Here is a 22,038-nt window from a genome sequence, read left to right as displayed (position 1 = left end):
TTCCTTGGCGGAGAGATCTCTTCCAGAACACTGTACCCATTTGAAGTTTTTATGATAAAACTTTCATTATTCGGGGACGCGTTTCTTATATGCTTCCTGGTGGATGCAGCTGTGGTCTTATAAGGTTTCTTAGTGATTGTGATAATTGATGGATCCAAGCTAGATCTCTCTAGTTTGGACCACTCCTTTGGTTGCTTCTTGGTGAAATTATTATTTGTGCCCATTTCCAAACTTTGCTTAGGGGCTGAATGTGCAACTGTTACATTTGTATCAGCTTGAGAAGATAAATTGTCCATGCTTTTGGAAGAACAATTTTTAGTATTGGGCTTCATAAAGCATGCTGACTCAAGTTTCTGATTATTTCCATTGCAAGGAGAAACAGGTTTCCGATGCTTACTGTTAGATTCAATTACAGGTGGCCTCTTATTGCTAGAACTCTTCATCAACTTTATTACAGAAGCATAGGTAGAGTTGGCACTCTTGTTAGCCCCCATTACCACACGCTTTGCTGCACTGATGCTGAGATGTTCATTATCAGCCACTGCCAACACGTCTTGCTCAAACCTGTACCTGAGGCAAGTCCTACTGTTTGGAGAGTGATCACCCTTGCACTGGAAACAATAACGGGCTGCTTCACACTTATCCAAATTGTCATGCTCAGCAGAGCACACAGAACATCTCTTATTATTTCCACATGAGTCTTGAATGTGGCCATATTCAAAGCATTTGCGACATTGTTTAGGGTTTCTTTTATATTTTTTGACTTGCATCCTCTCATGGCCAACATTGATGGTATCAGGCAAGTAATTGGAGGAGAACATTAAAAGCATAGCTGTATCCCCTCCCAATTTTTTAACATGAGATACACTAGGAGGGCACCCAAGGAGAATCTCCTCCTCATTAAAAACATGCAAGTCTCGGGACTAAACTACCCCTTACAGCGTGTTAAAGAATCTGTGTGATGTGATAGCCTCAATATTTCCACTTTTAGGGGGTTTGAACTTTGATAATAAAACAGCTTGCGTCTCATTGCCTGCTTTTATGAGCAAGTTCTTTCCATATCGTTTCAGATTACCAATAGGAATAGAACCCACTTTGTTCTCAATACATTCAGCAGCTTTTATGAAATTTTCCTTTCCCTCCCTATAACTGGCAACATGCCATATGGGGGAGGAAGCGTCCTGGTATATGTTGCTGGTCCACATTCTTCGTCCTTAGGAACAAAATCAAATGGCTCATCGTTCAAATTCCTCACTGAAAACACCTTGGTGCTTAGAACAGAGTTATTTAGAATGTGGCCATTTAATTGCAGTTGTGCCTCACTAGCTTCTTGGGGAGAGGAAAATCTAATGTATGCAGAAAAAGACTGCTTGTCTTTTTCTAGAAGCATTTTAATCCTCTCCACCTTACCAAACTGTTTTGCAACACTCTGCAAGCACTCGTAGTCCAACAAAAGGCTTACATTAGTGCAATAAAGTTATCTATTATTCACATCAAATCCACCAGTTTTAATAGCACCCTGGTGTCGCGGTGCATGGTTCCGTGTGATAGCCAAGCTCATATCCGTGTCCATGCCTGAAGTTGTCGCCAGTGCCGTTAAGTCGTCTGATCCAGGGGAGGGCAAACATTGGTCGATATCCATAGTTTCAATATACTTGTAGACTGCTTGGTTATATCAAGAAGGTATCGTGGGTCAGTCAGGTATTCAAATTCTCCACCAATGGCGCAAGTGAGAGTCGACTCCCAATGGTCCACCCCTTACGGGATAGCACCAATACGCTTGCAGTGGCCCAGGTATAAGCCTAAACACCAAACACCAACCCCCCCTGGATTCTGATGGGCTGATGTTTGGAGATGGTTCCGCCCTCAAGGTAGCAATGGGAGGGTCCCATCACTACCTCTTGGGTCCAAACCATATCAGGTGGCGACCCAACCACCACAACTCCCACAATTGGCTTCGAATGCAGACCCCTTCCAAAACACGATCCCTTCTCAGAATCACCTAAGCAGTAAAATTTAACAAAAGTGGAAAATTCCAAAATTAAAATGAAATGCTAGTAAGAATTATTACATGAAGGAGAAGGATGTAGTAAGAATGAAAAGATTGCAGAAAGAAGGAAAAGTTCTGACTAATTTAGTTGGATCAGCAACTGGGCCCCAAGGACCAGTGAGAGAGCAATCCCACCAGGCATCAGAGCCCAGCTGCTGGTCCCTAAGCCCCCTACCCACGTCAAGGGGTCAGCATCTAGGGGGTTTTGTCATAGGATATACCCTTAAGTTATCCTATTATCTCTTCTGTCTACTCGGAAAGACCTATGTTAGATCTCTTCTCTTCGACAGAAGCTAGAGGTTTTCTATTCATGGTCCCTGAATTGTTCGTTGGAGAAGATGACTGCTTTCTGCTGCCAGCTCCACTCGTTAACAGTTGAGATGCACCAGTGGTCAACTGACAACTCGATGGAGTTCATGTCCAAGGACATTCCTGGCAGGAGGAATGTAGTGACCAAACAGCTAAGTTGTCGGAGTCAAGCCCTATGTATGGAGTGGTCTCTGCATCAGGACGTGGCTGACAGGCTTTTTCACTTTTGGGGAAGACTCCCCCATGGCACAGCCTTCTTTGCCAGCTTTATGTGTAAAGGTTCCACTTGGTAGGGTCCCTATTGCTTCACAGCTGGCTGGAGACTGTCAAGTTATCTCAGGTCTTTGTCAGTGGTTTACCAGGGTAAGTGGGCCACCTATTGTGATTGGTGTCATCGATGGGGTTTCTCTCCACTTGGAACTTCTGTTTAGTGGATAGCAGTTTCTAATCTTTCTCAGAAACGAGAAACGTCTTTCTGTCTCGGCTGTCAGAGGCTACAGGGCTGCCTTGGGGTTGGTCCTGTGCCTGAAGGGTGTAGACATCTCTTCATCCTGGGGAATCTCGATGTTGTTCCAAAGGAACTCAAACCTCCCATGTGGATGGATGGATGTATGATATTTAGGGCTAAAGCCCAGGCACTGGGGCCAAGAAGGCCATTCAGCGCCGTAATGAAGGTTAAATAAGTTGAATTATGGTAAATGAATGAATGAATTAGTGAAAGAAATGATTCATAAAATTAGACGTGACTAATAAATAAATTAAAAATATGAATTTTAATGAATGGAAACCTCCCATGTGGGATCTTACTCTGGTCATGAGTAGTCTCACTCAAGCTCAATTCGAGCCACTACATCAATCGTCAGACAACAATTTGACTCTAAAGAAAGTTTTCCTGTTGGCCTTGGCTTCCTTGAAGAGAGTTGGAGAGTTTCATGGCCTGAGTTATGATGTTAAGCACCCTAGGGGTTGGGGGTCTGGGGCCTTTGAATTGTCCCAGAATTCATAGCCAAGACTCAAAATCCCTCGGTGCATGATGGAAGATTTGCCTCTTTTTTTTTTTTTTTTTTTTTTTTTTTTTTTTTTTTTTTTTTGATGGCAGATTTGCCTTGTTTTCAATTCCCTCATTGAATGAGTTTGTGGACAGTAACCTGCAGGAGTTATTGCTATATAAAAGAGACTCGTCACCTTAGGCCTAGATGTCGTAAACTTTTTGTTAGCATGGGCCGGTCCAGAAGGGAAGTGTCCAAGAACGTCATTTCATTCTGGCTGTGTGAGGTGATTAAACAGGAATACTCCTCACCTTATAATTCTGTCACAGATTCTGTGCAGGCTAGAACACATGACATCAGATGAATCTTTCACGTCATCGATTGCGCATTGCGACATTCTTTTGTTTTTGGTTAAGTGGAGCTTGTTGAAAAAGAAAAACAAAAAACTGCAGCGCTAACCATTTATAGGGTTCTGCTGCTAACATTTGATACGACGGTACATTTTAAATTGCCCACAGGTCCTTGGACACTTTATCCTTGGGTCTGGTGGTGGCTGCCCAACAAGTTGTGTAGCTCATCCAGTGCCCCTGGCAGGACAGTTTGTACCTTACGTAAGATGATTGTGTGGAAAAGAGATTGAGTGAGTTGGCTGGTCTTCTTCTTGCTCTTATTTCCTCATATGGGTTGGTTGAAGAATAGACACGTCATATGCAGGAACTAGTCTGATGCAAGTGAGTGTGGCAGCCATAATGGTTACAGTTATTTGGTTTGTTCCTATAAATATACAAATCTGCTTCTCAGTAGGACTTACTCCTCTCTCTTGTAAGGGGTAGGAGGAGTGGTAACAAACCTCTATGGCGTACATGGTTTGTAGCTTAAACAGACAGTTCTCTTTATCAAGGAATGCAATGAATCTGGACATGTCTCATTGTGTTTATTCCCAGCAGGCTGAGTTTTTAGATACTCCCTTATCTATTCTCTCATGGGCTCAGACCCCCTTCTTTAGAACTTGATCTTCTAGGACGGTTGGGCTGAACTCTCAGCCGGTTCAGGGTACAGTATAAGTCTATCCTAGTATAGGGTACAGTATAAGTCTATCCTATTATTAAGACCAAAGGTTTGTTCTGTGTATGAACAAATGACAAATTTTTAATCAATTTGTATTTTTCATAGCTAACAAACCTGAGGACTTAACATTAACTAGCTACCTCTAGCCACCCTTCTTATATCCTGAGTTGAAAGAAAGACATACATCACAAGGTTCCAAACCCGGTCAGTGACCAGCTTCCACCTTGTATATACACAAGTTTCCAGCTGGCATTAGAAGATTATCCCATTGTTAACGCCTCAGGTATGTTAGCTATGGAAAATACAAATTGATTAAAAATTTGTCATTTTTGTTGGGTTTCATGCCTGATGAAGATTTGCAGTATGAACCTCTTTAAGTCTGTGATTATTAATATATATATACTTTGTGATGAAAAAGTTCTTTTGTTGGGGAATTGCTTGTATTTTTTTTTTTACTTCAGGATGGACTTTTATAAAGTCTCAAATACAAAGCACCAATGTTAGACTTCCAATCGATAATCCCCACAAGAGAGAGCTGATACCAACGGGCGATGCAGCCGCTACTACTACTACTAGAGGACGCCACGGACAGCAGCGCCCCTAGCGGACATCCTTAATCTAAAAACATCTTGTCCTGCATGGGGGGGGGGTAAACAATACAGGGTGGGTTTCATAGGGCGACAGGAGCCAATCACCCAGAAATAGATTTTTCCTTCGTCATTCTCAAAATCCCTTTTCTGGCTCAGCTCGTGTCGGCCTATGAAAGAGTACCAGAGAAACAGACAAGATGGGAAAAAAGGACAAATGAAAAGCAGTTGTAAAACGAGGGATATAATATAAGTAAATCAATTACAGCATACAAACTAAGTACTTAAACTAACTTATTCTAAATAGTAACATAAAAGAACGTTAGTAATGTAAAGTACTTAAAATTACAATAAACATAGTAAAATATAATAATGCAGTGTAATATTAACAAATAGATTTACTTAGAAAATTATTTACAAAATATACAAACACATTGTGTCCTACCCTAGCATAAAAATAAGGGTAGGTACACTGAAGTACATTATCAGTACAAGTGTGGATGTCCCTAGCAAAAAATAAGGGACAATCCACTAGTATGATTCAGCGGCTAAGGCTAGGATATCCGAGTAGCATGGCGATAGGGTGAGGCATGTTGGATGAGGTAGGTAGAAAGGAGACCTGGATCTATACTACGACTACTATACAGTATCAGGAGAAACAATGTTTCCCGCTGCTACTGCTGAAAATTTTAAAGATTCCAAGGACTTTAGATAATGACGTTTAAAGACTGTCGGGGATTTCCATCCAGTATACTTTTTAAGATCCTCAAAGTTCATATGTTGAAAGTAATTAATTGAGGTGGCTACTCCCCTGATGTCATGTGCTTTTGGGAATGAATCAGGATTGGCTTGTTTAATGAAGTAAAGGATTTGTTGTCTAATACCTTTTACTGACAAAGTACCACCTTTTTCTCTCATGAAGAGAGGACCTGAGGATCTTGAGGATGTACGAGATAGAAAGGCTCTTAAAGTTGATACTGGGCAGAGAGAAGGATCTTGGGGAAGTGGGATGACTTTCCAAGGGGCCCACCTTGCAAGAGGATCCTCATTTTTCGCTAAAAAGCTACGATCCGGAGCAAGCAGAACTTCTCCTGAGGGGAGGAATTCCACATGACCCGCATCTCTGGATAGAGCCGACAGTTCTGAAATTCTAGCTCCTGAAGCTAGGCTTAATAAGAATAATGTCTTCCTAAGAAGCATTATGAATGTACAAGACGAGTTGTCAGTATCTGAAGCTAGTTTGAGGACATCATTTAAGAACCATGAAACTGCAGTAGGCCTTTGAGAAGGTCTAAGTCTAGCACAGGCTTTAGGAATAGACGTGAAATAAGATTCAGTCAGATCTATCTGAAAACCTAACTGAAAGATCTTCTTCAGAGCCGATTTATGAGTAGTAATAGTGCTAGCTGCTAAACCTTTTTCAAACAAGGACCTGAAAAAGGATATAGCTAGATTAACTGTCATGGTTGTAGTGTTTGATTCTTTCAGGAAAGATGCTAATTTTTTAACAGCTGAGTCATATTGTCTAATGGTTGACTCTCTCTTATCTGATTCTAGGAAGAGAATATTTTGTGGATCAATATTAGCATCTTTATTAGCCGCAAACTTCATGAAGTCCATAAAGTTAGGGTCTGAAGAATTCCTGAGGAAGCGAACACAGTCCTCATTTGTACTGATTGTGACAGCTTGGGATTGGGAATCCGTTGAGGTCGGAGACCCAATTCCAGAAGAAGAGGATACCAGTTGCTCTTGGGCCAGTCCGGTGCAATCAGAGCTACTATTCCTTTGAAAGTCCTCAGCTTGCTTAAGACTTTCAAGAGAAGATTCACTGGAGGAAAAACATAAATTTTTCTCCACTGATCCCAATCTAACAACAGGGCGTCCGTGGCATAAGCCAGAGGGTCCAGGTTGGGGGCCACATAGCAAGGGAGCTTGTGGTTCGCTTGTGAGGCGAAGAGATCTACTTGGAGACCTGGGACTCTCTGGCATATCCACTGGAATGACCCGTCGTCTAGGGACCATTCTGATTCCAGAGGCACTGACCGGGACAAAGCGTCTGCTATCACATTTCTTACCCCCGCCAGGTGAGTGGCGGACAGATGCCATTTGTGTTTGTTTGCTAGGGAAAAAATGGCTATCATGACATGGTTCACATGCTTGGATTTGGACCCTCCTCTGTTGATGCAATGAACTACCACTGCACTGTCCAAAACTAGCCTTAGATGAGACTTTTTCGGGGGAAGTAGTCTCTTCAAGGTAAGAAATACTGCCATTGCTTCCAGAACGTTTATGTGGAGCTGGCGAAATTGAACTGACCAAGTCCCCTGAACCTGTTTGAACTGAGAATATCCCCCCCACCCGGACAGGGAGGCATCCGTGTGAATGGTTAACACTGGAAGGGGATATTGAAGGGGTACCTGCTTGGATAAGTTCTTTACTTTTGACCATGGACGGAGTTGATTGCGAAGGATCTGTGGAATTACTGACAACTTGTCTCGAGATTTGGTGTTTGCTCTCGATCGCCAAACTCGATTTATATCCTTTAGCCTTGCTTTCAGGAGGATATCTGTTACCGAAGCAAACTGAAGGGACCCTAGGATTCTTTCCTGGTTTCTCCTTGATGTTTGTTTGCATTTGAGAAATTGCCTGACAGATTTTGCTATTTCCTTCCGTTTGGCCACTGGAATTGACAGATTGTGGGAAGACAAATCCCATTGGATTCCCAGCCACTGAAAACGAGACTCCGGGGTAAGTCTGGATTTCGTTTTGTTTATCTGGAACCCCAGATGTTCCAGAAAGTGAACTACCTTTTTGGTGGCATTGAGACATTCCTCGACGGTTGGTGCCCAGATCAACCAATCGTCGAGGTAAGCTGCTACCATGATTCCCTGAGTTCTCAATTGCTGTACAACCACTTCTGCTATTTTCGTGAATACCCTGGGGGCTACATTCAGACCGAAGGGCATCACTTTGAATGAGAATGTTTGATTTCCTAGCCTGAATCCTAGGAATGGGCGGAAGTGTCTGGCTATAGGGATATGATAGTATGCATCTGTAAGATCGATGGAGCATGTGACGGCTCCACGCGGAAGTAAGGTCCTTACTTGCGAGAGGGTAAGCATCTTGAACTTGTCGCAACGAATGAAAGAGTTTAGCTTTGACAAGTCTAAGATTACCCTTCTTTTTGTTGAGCCTTTCTTTGGCACGCTGAATAAGCGACCTTGAAATTTTAGATGCTTGACTCTCGCAATAGCTCCTTTCTGAAGGAGTTCCTCCGCGTAATCTGTCAATTCCTCTGATGGTATTTGGTGGAATGATTTGATTGGAGGAGGATCTTTGATCCAACTCCAACCCAACCCTTTGGACACTATGCTCTGTGCCCAATTGCTGAACCCCCACCTGTGACGGAAGAGGAACAGCCTCCCTCCTACCTGGGGAGCCTCATTGTTGATGGGCGGGTTGACCACCACGCCCTCCTCTGAACTGCCTGCTCCTTGTCGCCCGTCCTGCGCCACGCTGGCGAAAGTAGCCTCTCGCCCTACCTCTCGGTTGCTTGTTAAAGGGAGTGTAGCCCTGACCTTCATACGTAGGGTTGAAGGCCGGCGAGAGTGCGTAGGAGGTCGACGGTTGTGATTGAGGAGACAGCAGGAGGATGGGCTGGTTCTGTTTCGAACTACCAGGTTGTCCCTGTTGGGTAACCGGGACGGCCTGAACAAATTGCTGCTGTTGCTGGTGTTTCTGGTAAGGCTGGAACCTTTTACCAGACTTCTTTGGTTTCTTACCAGCAGTGGGGGCGGATTCTTGCTTCCTCTTAGATGAAATACCCCACCTAGCTCTAAGGCTCTGGTTGAGCCTAGCAGCCTCGTGGTGCACTTCATTTACAGCGGATTCTGGGAAGAGATCCGCTCCCCACATGCTAGAAGCCAGGAGTCTATTAGGCTCGTGCCTAATAGTGCACTCCTGCAGAACGTGCTTTCGGCAATTCCTCCTAGCTTGGAAGAAGTCGAAAGCATCTGTCTGAACCGTCTGAAGCTGGGATTTGGCCAAGATCTTAAACAGCGGTTCTGTAGCATATGAGAGAGCAGCCATTTCCGTTATTATCAGAGAATTGAGGGACCTGCCAAACCTAGTTCGCGCGTCGAACTCCGCCTGAATCAAGGAATCAGGCAGCCTTGGAAGCTTCTCGCCGAACTGGTCCATGGCGCAGTCCGGTTTGAGCTTGCCAAGCATGAACGTGGCTGGCAAGTTCTCCCACAATTCTCCAAAAGCTGGGAAGAGCGGAGAAGTAGACTCCGCCTCCCTTAGCTGTGGCATGGGCTCATCCTTGAGGACTGCCTGAAGAGTCCTCTCTACTATTTTCGTGGCGAACGGAAGAGAAGCCTCTTCTTCCGTCGCAAAAATAGTGAAAGGACTCTTATAGGCTTGGAGCTTAGTGTTTGTGCACTCCCAATCCTCAAGGCAGTGAACCCATTCCCGTTGGGCATGATCCCTACTGTAGAGAACATCCTCCCTAGAGATCTTGTCTTCCCTAGTAAGAGCCGCTACAGTCAGCCTAGCATAGCCGATGAAAGGCTGCGCCAGACCCGGAGGATAAAACTCGAAGTCCTCAATCCTTCGAGTTCCACACTCCGGGATAGAGATCATCCCATCCTTAAATGGAGCGTAGGCGGCTACTCTCCAAGGGTTCTCCATAGAGAAAGCTGGCAGAGAGTCGTATGGCGGGAGCTGGAAAATACCAGCACTTGGCACTGGGGAGACTGGAAGAGGGACCTGAGAGAGCCCAGCCACTCGGTCCTCATTCTCTCTAACCCTGTTAGAGAGATCCTGGATGGATTGTGCGAACATCTGCTCAAATTTCGTCCCCAGGGCGAACATCTGCTCAAGTTGTGCGAACATCTGCTCAAATTTCGTCCCCAGGGCGGAGACTTGCGAACCAACCATCTCACCCACCTGTTGCATCACCACTGCTGAGAAATCAGTGGGATCAAAGGTGCTGGGTCCCGCTCCTCCCACCGGCGTTGCCGGAGTGGATGCGGTGGAGGCAGGAGAAGGCATTGGCTCGGCGGGAGCGCGAGCCTTCTCCTTAGAAGCCTTGCTTCTAGAGCTCTTCGAGTAAGAAGAGCTCGGCTTGGCCTTCACCGCGTCAGCGTAGGAAGTCGAAGACTTCCTAGCCGAAGAAGACGAAGACGACTTCTTAGAAGTCGTCTTAGATAGAGTCTTCGGTTCTCTCTGTCCCTTCACCTTAGGGGGTACAGAGAGAGCGGGAGAGCGGGTAGGGATCTCAGATCCCACAAAGCCTTGGAAAGAAGCGCTTGAAGAAGGGACAGGAGAAGATCCAGGAACACCCAAGGAAAGACCTTGGGCGCCCGACACACCTACCTCAACCAACAAATCCTCTACTCCAACCGCCATCGGCTCGATGTTTAGGTCCAGGGCAGCGACGTCCGGGACCGACTCCTGTGAAGCTACGACCCCGAAAGATTGCTGGAGATCTTGCTGGATGGAGGCTATGAGAGGGGCTGCGGACAAGGGGTCAACATACCCTGTTGACTTGCCCGCCGGGAAGATCTGGACGGCCAGCTTCTTGTCAAGGATGTACGGCTGGCCTTTGGCGGCGTTCTTCCCGAAGCCGCCCACCCACGCTTTCAGGGTAGCAAGGGCGACCTCCCTCACACCAGTAGCCTGGAAGAAAGGGCGAGATGAGCTTCTAATGGCGGAACGGGGTTAACAAACTTATGTCTAAGGAGTTGTTAGTAAATGATAAAGAAGCCTATAATCGACTTACCCCCTCCACCAGCTGACTGACTAGGTCGTAGCAGATGGCGCAGGCTTCCGGGTGCCATACGATCATATCGTTGAATGACGTGGCACAAGGAGCGTGAGACCTGCACTCATCGTGGGGCCGCAGGGGTCGTACAACGTCGCGTTGCACGCCGGGACCTGACAGTTGGTAGCCTGTAAGTGGAAAAATACATGAGTATCAGGAGAACACTTACAGTCTAACAGTTGCTCCGCTGGTGCCGGAGCGAGAAAGTTAGATTAAACCAGAGCCCCGCCATAATACGTGTGGTAACAAGGTTGGTTGGTTGTCCTAGGCTATGCTCCGCTGACGGCGGGGACAAAAGATAGAATCCAACCAGGAGTGGTGGTAAAAGGAAACCACGACGAAAAATGGCGGGGATGGTAAGCATATAAATAATAAAATTAAACAAATCATCGTAAAATTAGGGTATATCCTTAAAATAACAATAATATCAAACCTTTCTCCACCCGTCTACTAGAAGAGTGCCCGGGTAAGAAGCAAGCTCCCTTCCGGTAGCGGGGGAGAGATGTAAGGATATAGTAGGCAAGCAACCGACCACTAGTAGTGACCACCCCGCCCGCTGGCGGAGCCAGTAATCTATAACCAAAGGTGCCCCGGCTGCGACGGAAGGCTCCGTTCGTTATAGAAAGGGAAGGTGGCTGAGCAACTGGGGAAGGGGGGGGGGAAGGTCTCGGCGTAACACGGCGGGAGAGAGAGAGGGGGGGGTGGCCTACTCCTCCCCGTCTCAACAACTACCCGCTCGGAGACCCGGAACCCTATGAGTGGTCGCCCTATACCCCCCGCTGGGAGGAACCCCTGGCCACCTCAGAGAGGGAGGGAGGAAGGCAACTGAGGTTGTCATGACAACCAAGGGGTCCCCCAGCACCTCCCTATACCTGGTAGGGAGGGAAGGGGAAGGGTAAGGTGCGATGGAACACGTGACCGCGTGGCCTAAGCCGCGAGCAACACAGCCGTGGGAGGCCACGTGAACCAGGCTGTACCAAACCATGGAACATGCACCTAGGCTAGCCTAACACCCTAAATAGAATAAAATTACATCGTAAAGATGGAAAAGACACTTTTAGTCGAAGAAAAAGAAGCCCAGGAGAGGCAAACTGTTCCGAGGAACAGAAGCCTACTCGGAGCCAGCGAAAGCCGATGAAGAGCAAGAGCCGGGATGCTGGGCTGGAACAATAATAATAGCCCTAAATACCAAACTAAGAGAAATGGTAAGGGGGCTAATCTAGCTAAAACTCGATGTAAAAACGATGAACGTAAAAAGTAAGCCCATAAGTATAAGAAGTCCCAGTATGGAGGACCGGGAATTCTTAACGAGGCAGCATGGCGCCGCCACGAGACAACCGGGAAACCGTATATGACCTATTAGAAGGAAAATACTGGTTCTCGGAAGACAAAAATATAGTAAAACATTACTTATGAGGCACTTAACTTAGCCGTTGCGATTGCAGAACGTTCCATATCGAAGAAGATAATAAATCCCGTAAAAGGCACAGCACAGAGAAAAATGCGTCTGGACGCTAGCGCTAATTATTAAGGATGTCCGCTAGGGGCGCTGCTGTCCGTGGCGTCCTCTAGTAGTAGTAGTAGCGGCTGCATCGCCCGTTGGTATCAGCTCTCTCTTGTGGGGATTCTGATTGGAAGTTCTAAATGGTGAATGTCTCGTGGTAGTGTTCCCACTCGCCCCTATCATCATACCGACACTTCTTTTTAAGAGTGAGCGAGTCAGTTTTACTGACATTTTCTTAATTTTGTTTTTTCTCTGGTAATTTTAGATTAATTTTACCTAGAAAGTATGATATTAAGGATCCTTTCATAGGCCGACACGAGCTGAGCCCAGAAATTTGTCATTTTTGTTGGGTTTCATGCCTGATGAAGATTTGCAGTATGAACCTCTTTAAGTCTGTGATTATTAATATATATATACTTTGTGATGAAAAAGTTCTTTTGTTGGGGAATTGCTAGTATTTTTTTTTTTACTTCAGGATGGACTTTTATAAAGTCTCAAATACAAAGCACCAATGTTAGACTCTGGTCTTAAAGTGTTATTGTACTCCATGCTATGATATGCATTCAGAGAACTAGATGAAATTTATTTTTCCATTCAAGGCTTAAGGATTATGAATAGTACTACATATAACTTAATACTTAGGAGCAATGAAAGTTCTCCTTGAGTGAGACAGGGGAATCTTTCTAGTAGGAAGAAAAGTATGGGTACTGTTATTCTTAGGGTGTAAATTTAAGAGGTTTTAGATTCGATTGCTTTTATGAAACATTTTACTGAAACTTGACTTTTCTCAGCACACAAAATTTTATGTTTATGTTTAGCTGTATTGTTTGCTGCAAGAAAATTTTAAATAAAAGTGTTCAAAATATTTCCCTTGGTGTGGTACAACTAACAGTAGTATTTCTTTCTAGGAGTATAATCCAGAGTCACTCATTGGAAGACGCATAGGACCAATGGTGTGCATTGTTGAAAAAGCAATTCGTAACCTAGCAAAGAAGCCGTTTTATTTTTTACTCCAGTTACCCTATTGAATAATTTTTATCTATTCTTAACTGATTAATAACCATAGTGTAAGCATATATTTTCAGTGCTTATTTGCTGCATATAATTCTAATATTACTTTGTATTTGTAAATTGTTAGTAGTAAAACAAAGTAAAAATTATATTTACTGATGAGGTATCTTACAGGTACTATTTTTTTTAAATGTTCCTGCTCGAGATCATTGCATATTTAATAGAGCTTTTCAGTAACAACATTGTGTGATCTGAAGAGTTGCAGTAGTCCCAAGGCTAAGCATTTATTTTGCTTATATCAAAAAAATTGTCCAAGTTATTTAGCGCTTTTTCATAGCAATTCTACTTGACGAGTACAAATTATGAGTTTTGTGTTACATCATTGCTCTGTTTAATTTATTTTAAAATTAAAGAAAACACATTATTTTTTTTATTGTGAAATAGTCCTTATGTTCTTTCACTCGCAATGTATTTCTGTTTTCTCTGTTATACCACCAAACCTGTATTTTTTATTATTTCTTTATTTGCACTCATATTCAATTCTGTTGTTGATACTGTAAACACACTAATCTCATCTGGGTCAGGTTTGGCTTGGGTTGACAATATCATTTAAACTTTTTTGTATCAGAAATAAAGAGGTGTAATATTTTATTTCAGTGTTGTGAATTCTCTTTTTCTATTCAGATATTTAACGTTGTAGCCCATCTGTATACAGCAATCATATTTTGATGACATATTTAATTTCTTTTGGTCCGGCCAGACTAAACTGCACAATCAGTAAAGCAACTCAAATTTCCATTTTTTCACCTCTTCTCTTACAATTAAGATAGACTCCCTTTACTCTGCAAGAAAGACCATTCTGTGGTCAGAAATCACATTTATTCTCTGAAGAGATTGATTGATTGTATATTAAACCTGGCGTCACAACATGTAGGTTATTGACACCAAAATAAATTTGAATAGAAAAAACTAAATTTAAAGTAAAATTTCATATAAAAGTATCTAAAAATATATGTATATAAATATATTTGTTCAATTATGTAAATTCTTACATAGACCATCTATGTATAATTAAATTTTGTTGAGGAGGCCCGCCTCCCACATAAAGATATATTACGATCCTTTCCAAGAATTGTAACTAGAATAAAATTACCTTCTCTGTCATGTTCCCAAGACAGGAACCTGTCTCAAATTCTCAAGTCTGGGACATTCAACCAGCAAATGTCTCTACAGTAAAGGGCACAGTACAGTCATCGCAAAATGGAGGATTTTCACGAGACATCAAGAACCCATGGGTGAGTCTTGTATGTCCAATCCTCAATCTGCACATCGTTTCCTGTCTCCTCGGCATATAGGGATATGACCAAGGAGACACTGATGACGTGATACTGCGCATTTTTTGATTAGTTAACATATTTTAATGCTCTGACCTACTAGAGGATATAAATGCCGATATGGTAGTAGGCATCTTGTGGGTTCTCTAGAGCCGACTGCCGACTTTGCAAGTTGGTCAGCTTTCTCAATCCCAACCACCCCAACATGGGAAGGCACCCAACAGAACTTTACTCCTTTCTCTCTTCTTTCCAGTAAAAGCAGCCATTCCAATATATCTAAAATCAGAGGGTTTAAAAAGTTTAAAGATTCCAGCAACTGAAGAACACTTTTTGAGTCACTGTGATGGTAATTGCTTCATAGCAAAGAAAGTTAAAGGAAAGGAGAACGCATTTTCGAGAAGTTCGGCAGCAAGGAGGTTTTTGCGCCACTGTTGGAGGCGCCTATGTTCGTGGTTGTTCCAGAATCAGCAGGAGTGTTATGGATCTCATCGTTACGTGAGAAACGCCGCGATTTCTGATGCAATACCTCGTCTAGATTCATCTAAGAAGTTCTAGAAATCCCTGGAGTCGGTGACGTTCGCCGTAGGCTCCGCCCCCAGAGTGCCGTATAAATACGACGAACGAACTTTGGAGAGCAGTGATCGTAGAAGAGAGAGAGAGATCGTAAAAGAGAGATCACCAGTTAGTCACAGAGAGCCACAGATTAGATTATCAGTGAGAGATCAGCAGCAGCAGAGATCTTCCGTGAGATACGAGAAAAAGGAACCGACGAAGTATCAATCAAAATAAGAGTTGTTCGAGAGTTGGTTGGATATTGGTCTAGTCGTCTTCAGGAGTGGACGGCCGCGTTATCTCGACGTCGAGCAGACTTCAGAGAAGAAAAGGTCCTGTTACAGGTGTTGGGGAATTCCTGCCTTACAAGAAGATTAGTTTCTGCAATACGGAGTCAAGAGGACGTCCGCAATCGCCGATCTACATTTATGAAGCCAGCGCATCAAACCGCCAAATCGAGTAGCAAGTATTTGAATTGTGTCACTGTTCCCCCAGTTCATGCAGTGTAAGATTCTATCTTTTTATGTAAATAGGAGATACCATTCTGCATTTACCTTTGTTAGTAAGCTTGTAAATAAACCTTTGTTGTGTTAGTGTTTCTTTCTATATTCATATCCCCAGTTTCAACTGTTTGTGTTGATAATTTTTTTTTTTTATTTCATATCGAACCTGAAGCGGACCTCCCTCAGAGGCCGTAACATTGTGTCGACCCTTTCCAGGATATTTCGACACCGTAACATTGTCTCTGAGATCTCGGAGTCCGTAACAGTCACAATAGATAATAAAATTATTTTCATTCTGAATTAAAACTTCCTTTAAAGCCTTTAAAATTGCATATAATTCTGCTGTAAAAATCGATGCAACAGTTAATAACCTATGGAGGTAGCAGCAGGAGTGGAGACAACACCTGTAGGAGCAGCAGGCACAGCAACCATAGGTGGAGACACGACAAAGCCAGGAAGTGGAGGTGCCATGACTAGTGGGGCTGGAAGATGTACACCTGTATCCATCACCACTGAGGGAGTGGTAGCCATCAGGTGGTGACAGAAAACCATATTCAGGACCTTGGCAAAGGCCGAAGTAGTCAAGGTATTGGTAGTTGCTGTCCACTACGCGAGTCACCATAGGCTTGGCGAGGAGAGCCAACAGGACTTCCCACAAGTCCTAACAAGTGCCAAGCTGCCAACAGGTCAGACAGTTGCTCCTCCACCACAACTGAAGAAGCAAGAGTTGGGTTAATGAAGGGAGACTCCTATCACTCCGAGGGGGGATCCTCCCCCTCAGCATGACTGGAGACCCCCCTTGCAGAGAACGCTCTGATCACCCGCCTGCTCTCCATCCTCTTTGTCCAATGAATACGGGGGTTGACTGTACACTTTCAATATCAAAATTAATAATAAACTCTGAAAATAGAATACGACAAAGCACAGGGTGGGGTAATAAGGCACAGGGGATGGGGAAAAAAAGGATTTTGACGTAGGAAAAATCTATTTCTGGCGATTGGTTTGTGTCGCCCAGTGAAATAATCCTCTAGTTCATTATTTCCAAGGTAAATGAGCTAACAAATACCAGAGAAAAACAAAACAAAAAGATGTCAGTATAACTGACTCGCTCACCCAAATAAAAGAAGGGTGTCGGTATGGTAACTGGGGCGAGTGAGACCACTACCACGAACTTCTTGCCATTTAGAATTCTCCCACACCAAAATCCCCAAGTGAGAGAGCCGACCCACAGGTCGAGGCGGCAACTACACCGCACGCCATGTCGACTGCAGCGCCTCTGGTGGCCATCCTGAAGTTAGCAGGCAATCTTGGGCGACAGGGCAAGGGCAGGGTGGGATTTCACTGGGCGACACGAACCAATCGCCCAGAAATAGATTTTTCCTACGTCAAAATCCTTTTTCTGGGCTCAATTCGTGTCGCTGCGTGAAATAGTACCAGAGAAATAGCACAAGATGAAAGAAATGAAAGGGTCTCAATAAAACTAAAAGTAATCTACAATAATATAATTAGAGAATAAGGTATATACATAGAATAATAAAACCAAATAGGACTTAATAGAAATATGTACAAAAAACTTAACACCAAACATATTTCAACTTATTCTCTGACAAAGAGTTATGAAATTACACAAGTATATAATCACTTATTATTTAAGAATTAGTAATTCATAACAATACAAATCTTTAAAGAATATATACAAGGTAGGAGTGTGGAGCCCTAGCATTAAAATAAGGGAACCACACTCAAGAAGTTTCATAAGATACAAATTATTATGGGTGTCCCTAGCAAAAAAATAAGGGACACGCCACTAATCCATAATTATAAGCAGCTAAGGCTAAAAGGCGAAGAGTAAAGCATAACGGCAGGTTAGATGAAATGTTAATTGAGGCAGGTAGAAAGGAGATCTGGAACTTCAACTACAACTACTGAGCAATGTCAGGGGAAACTATGTTCCCCGCTGCCACTGCTGGAAATTTTAAGGATTCCAAGGACTTTAAATAGTGACGCTTAAAAACTGTCGGTGATTTCCATCCAGTATACTTTTTCAAGTCATCAAAGTTCATGTGTTGGAAATAGTTAATGGAGGTGGCTACTGCCCTGACATCGTGGGCTTTAGGGAATGATTAAGGATTTGCTTGTTTAATAAAATAGAGGATCTGTTGTCTTATACCTTTAGTCGATAAGTGCCACCTATTTCTCTCCTAAAGAGGGGACCCGAAGAAGAAGAGGATGTCCTAGACAGAAAGGCTTGCAAGGTCATCACTGGACAAAGAGAAGGATCTTGTGGGAGAGGGATGACTTTCCAAGGTTGCCACCTTAATAGAGGATCCTCATCTTTAGCTAAAAAGCTGCGATCCGGGGAGAGTAGAACTTCTCCTGAAGGGAAGAATTCTATATGCATGTAGGGTTGTCAGTGTCTGAAGCCAGTCTGAGGACGTCATTTAGAAACCATGACACTGAAGTAGGCCTTATGGAAGGTCTAAGTCTAGCACAAGCTTTGGGAATAGACGTAAAGTAAGAATCTGTTAAGTCTATATTAAAGCCCAGCTGGAAGATTTTCTTCAAAGCTGACTTGTTAGTAGTAATAATGCTAGCTGCTAACCCTTTTTCAAACAAGGACCTAAAAAGGATATAGCTGAATTAATAGTCATGGTTTTGATGTTTGATTCCTTCAGGAAAGATGCCAACTTCTTGACTGCAGCGTCATACTGTCTCAGAGTTGAATCCCTTTTATCTGATTCCAGGAAAAGGATATTCTGGGGATCTATATCTGCATCTTTTTTAGCCGCAAACTTTATGAAGTCCATAAAGTTAGGGTTTTGAGAATTCCTGAGGAAGTGAACACAGTCCTCATTTGTACTGACTGAGAGAGTCTGGGATTGGGAATCCGTTGAGGGCGAAGACCCAATTCCAGAAGCAGAGGGTACCAGTTGCTCTTCGGCCAGTCCGGGGCTACTAGGGCCACTTGTCCCTTGAAAGTCCTGAATTTGTTCAGAACTTTCAGAAGAAGATTCACTGGAGGAAAGATGTAAATCTTCTTCCAGTCTATGGACAGAGCGTCTGTGGCATATGCCAGAGGGTCCAGGTTGGGAGCCACATAGCATGGAAGCTTGTGGTTCGCTTGAGAGGCGGAAAGATCTACTTGGAGACATGGAACACTCCGGCATATCCACTGGAACGAACTGTTGTCTAGGGACCATTCTGACTCCAAGGGAACTGACCGGGATAGAGCGTCTGCTATCACATTCCTTACTCCCGCTAGGTGGGTGGAGGAAAGATGCCATTTGTACTTGTCCGCTAGGGAAAAGATGGCTATCATGACATGGTTCAGATGCCTTGATTTAGATCCTCCCCTGTTGATGCAGTGAACTACTACTGCGCTGTCCAGAACCAATTTTACGTGAGAGTTCTTTGGTGGAAGGAGCCTCTTCAGGGTAAGAAATACTGCCATGGCTTCCAATACATTTATGTGAAGCTGGCGGAACTGCGGTGACCAAGTTCCTTGAACTTTTCTGAACTGAGAGTACCCTCCCCAGCCACTTAGTGAAGCGTCTGTGTGGATAGTTAACACCGGAGGAGGGTATTGAAGAGGCACCGACATGGACAGATTCTTCGACTGTGTCCATGGACGCAGACGGTTGCGAAGAATTTGCGGGATTGCTGACAACTTGTCCCGGGATTTGACATTTGCCCTTGAGCGCCAAATCCGGTTTATGTCTTTTAATTTTGCTTTCATCAAGACGTTTGTCACTGAAGCAAACTGGAGAGAACCTAGGATCCTTTCCTGGTTTCTCCTTGAAGCAAATTTGTACTTTAGAAATTGCTTTACTGATTTTGCTATTTCCTTCCTCTTGGCTACCGGAATTGACAGATTGTGAGAGGCTAAGTCCCATTGAATGCCGAGCCATTGAAATCGAGACTCTGGAGGGAGTCTTGACTTTTCCCTGTTTATTTGGAACCCAAGGCATTCCAGGAATTGAATCACTTTCTTTGTGGCTTTGCGGCATTCCTCGACGGTTGACGCCCAGATCAGCCAATCGTCGAGGTACGCTACTACCATTATCCCTTGCGACCTTAGTTGTTGAACAACTACTTCCGCTATTTTGGTGAATACCCTGGGAGCTACGTTCAGTCCGAAGGGCATCACCTTGAACGAGAATGTCTGGTCTCCTAGTTTGAAGCCTAGGTAAGGGCGAAAGTGTCTTGCAATTGGGATATGATAGTATGCGTCTGTAAGATCGACAGAGGTGGTGACGGCCCCACAGGGAAGTAAGGTCCGTACCTGTGAGATGGTCAGCATTTTGAACTTGTCGCAGCGAATGGATAAGTTTAACTGGGACAAGTCTAAGATTACTCTTCTTTTTAATGAGCCTTTCTTTGGCACGCTGAACAAGCGACCTTGAAATTTTAAATGCTTGACTCTCGATATTGCTCCTTTCTGAAGGAGTTCCTCTGCATAATCTGTCAATTCCTTCGATGAAAGTTGAAGGAATGGTCTGGGTGGAGGGGGGCCTTCGATCCAGCTCCAACCCAGACCCTTTGACACGATACTTTGTGCCCATTTGCTGAACCCCCACCGGTGCCGGAAGAGGAACAGCCTCCCTCCTACCTTGGAGATCTCACTGTTGCTGTGTAGGGTGAGCTCCACATCCGCCACGGAAGTGTTTGCCCCTATTGATGACTCTGCCTGCTCCTCTTTGGCGAAAAGCACCTCTGGCCCTGCTTCCCCTGGCAAACCGGTTAAAGTGTTGAAAGGCCTGGCCTTCATACACCGAGTTGAACGCCGGGGAAACAGCGTAAGAGGTGGAAGGTTGTGCCTGAGGTGAGATCAAGAGGATAGGCTGAGTCTGGCCTTTCGTTGCGGTGGGTTGTCCTGGTTGGGTGACCGGGACTGCCGAGACTGTCTGAACAAAGTGCTGAGGTTTCTTTTGATATGGTTGAAACCTCTTCGTCTTCTTCAGTTTCTTGCCTGAAGAAGAACTGTCCTGCTTCCTTTAAGCAGAAAGGCCCCAACGATCTCTGAGACTCTGGTTGAGTCTCATCGCTTCGTTCTGGACCTCTTTAACTGCCGACTCCGGGAAGAGGTCCGCCCCCCAAATGTTGGAGGAAAGCAACTTATTTGGCTCGTGCCTAATAGTTGCTTCCTGGAGGACATGTTTCCGGCAGTTGACTCTTGCCACCACAAACTCATACAAGTCCGATTGGACTGTATGAGTCTGTGACTTTGCCAACAGTTTGAAGAGCGGTTCGGACGCATAGGAGAGGGCCGCTACTTTCGTCATGACCATTGTGTTTAGGGTCCTTGCCAACCTGGATCTTGCCCCGAACTCCGCTTGGATGAGGTTGTCCGGAAGCCTGGGAAGTTTCTCGCCGAACTGGTCCATGGCACAGTCCGGTTTAAACTTACCCACCGTAAAGGTGGCTGGCAAGTCCTCCCACATATCGCCAAACAAAGGGAGAAGAGATGTGGGGTCTGCTTCTCTTAGCTGAGGTAATGGATCACCTTTCAAGCCTGCCTGGATGGTGACATCAGCAATCTTCATCAGGAAGGGAAGTGGTGCTTCCTCTTCCGTTGTGAAGATTGTGAAAGGGCTCTTGAAAGCTTGAAGCCTGGTATTAATGCAATCCCAGTCTTCTAAGCAGTGAAGCCATTCCCTCTGCGCGTGATCCCTGCTATAGAGGACTGTCTCCCTAGGGATCTTGTCCTCCCTATTTAGCGCTGCCTCCGTCAGCCTGGCATACCCCATGAAAGGAGGCTGTAGGTTTGCGGGGTGGAACTCGAAGTCCTCAATCCTTTGAGTTCCGCACTCCGGGATGGAGATAAGGCCAACCTTGAAAGGGGCGAAAGCCGCTACTCTCCAAGGGTTACTCATGGAGAATGCCGGGAGAGTGTCATATGCCGGGAGTTGAAAAGCTGGGTAAACATTTGTTCCATGCTTGACCTCAAGGAACCTAACAAGTCTCCCACCTGCTGCATCGTTCCGGCGGAAAACACAGCAGGGTCAAAACTACTCGGAGGCACAGAGCCTGACGAGGTCGCCGGGAGGGCTCCGGCAGTAGAAGGGGAAATCACTGACTCCGCCGGAGTGCGGGACCTCTCCCTGGAGGACTTGCTCCTCGACCCTTTTGGAAGTGAAGCTGATGAAGAGGAGGCTTTCACTTTCTCTGCTCCGGGGTAAGAAGCCGGAGACTTACGAGCCGAAGAAGACGAAGAAGTCTTTTTAGACGACGTCTTTTTAGACGACGTCTTCTAAAGATTCTTCTGCTCCCTGTGACCCTTCACCTTGGGGACCACAGAAGCAGC

The 22,038-nt window shown here is 44.6% G+C and overlaps 1 protein-coding gene across 1 annotated transcript in view; it reads left to right on the top strand.

The window, feature by feature from the left end:
* Nucleotides 1-15,815, top strand: part of LOC135216180 (uncharacterized) — a 535,405-nt gene extending 519,590 nt beyond the window's left edge. The window contains exon 14 of the mRNA XM_064251313.1: nucleotides 13,243-15,815. Coding sequence (XP_064107383.1) covers nucleotides 13,243-13,362 — 120 coding nt within the window. The 3' untranslated portion in view covers nucleotides 13,363-15,815. The remainder of the gene's footprint in view (nucleotides 1-13,242) is intronic.
* The last annotated feature ends 6,223 nt before the right edge of the window (nucleotides 15,816-22,038 follow it).

The sequence above is a fragment of the Macrobrachium nipponense genome, chromosome 6 (genome assembly GCF_015104395.2).
Source record: "Macrobrachium nipponense isolate FS-2020 chromosome 6, ASM1510439v2, whole genome shotgun sequence".
Classification (NCBI taxonomy): domain Eukaryota; kingdom Metazoa; phylum Arthropoda; class Malacostraca; order Decapoda; family Palaemonidae; genus Macrobrachium; species Macrobrachium nipponense.
The sequence above is the reverse complement of the archived record's forward strand: the minus strand, read 5'-3'. Positions and strand labels throughout refer to the sequence as shown.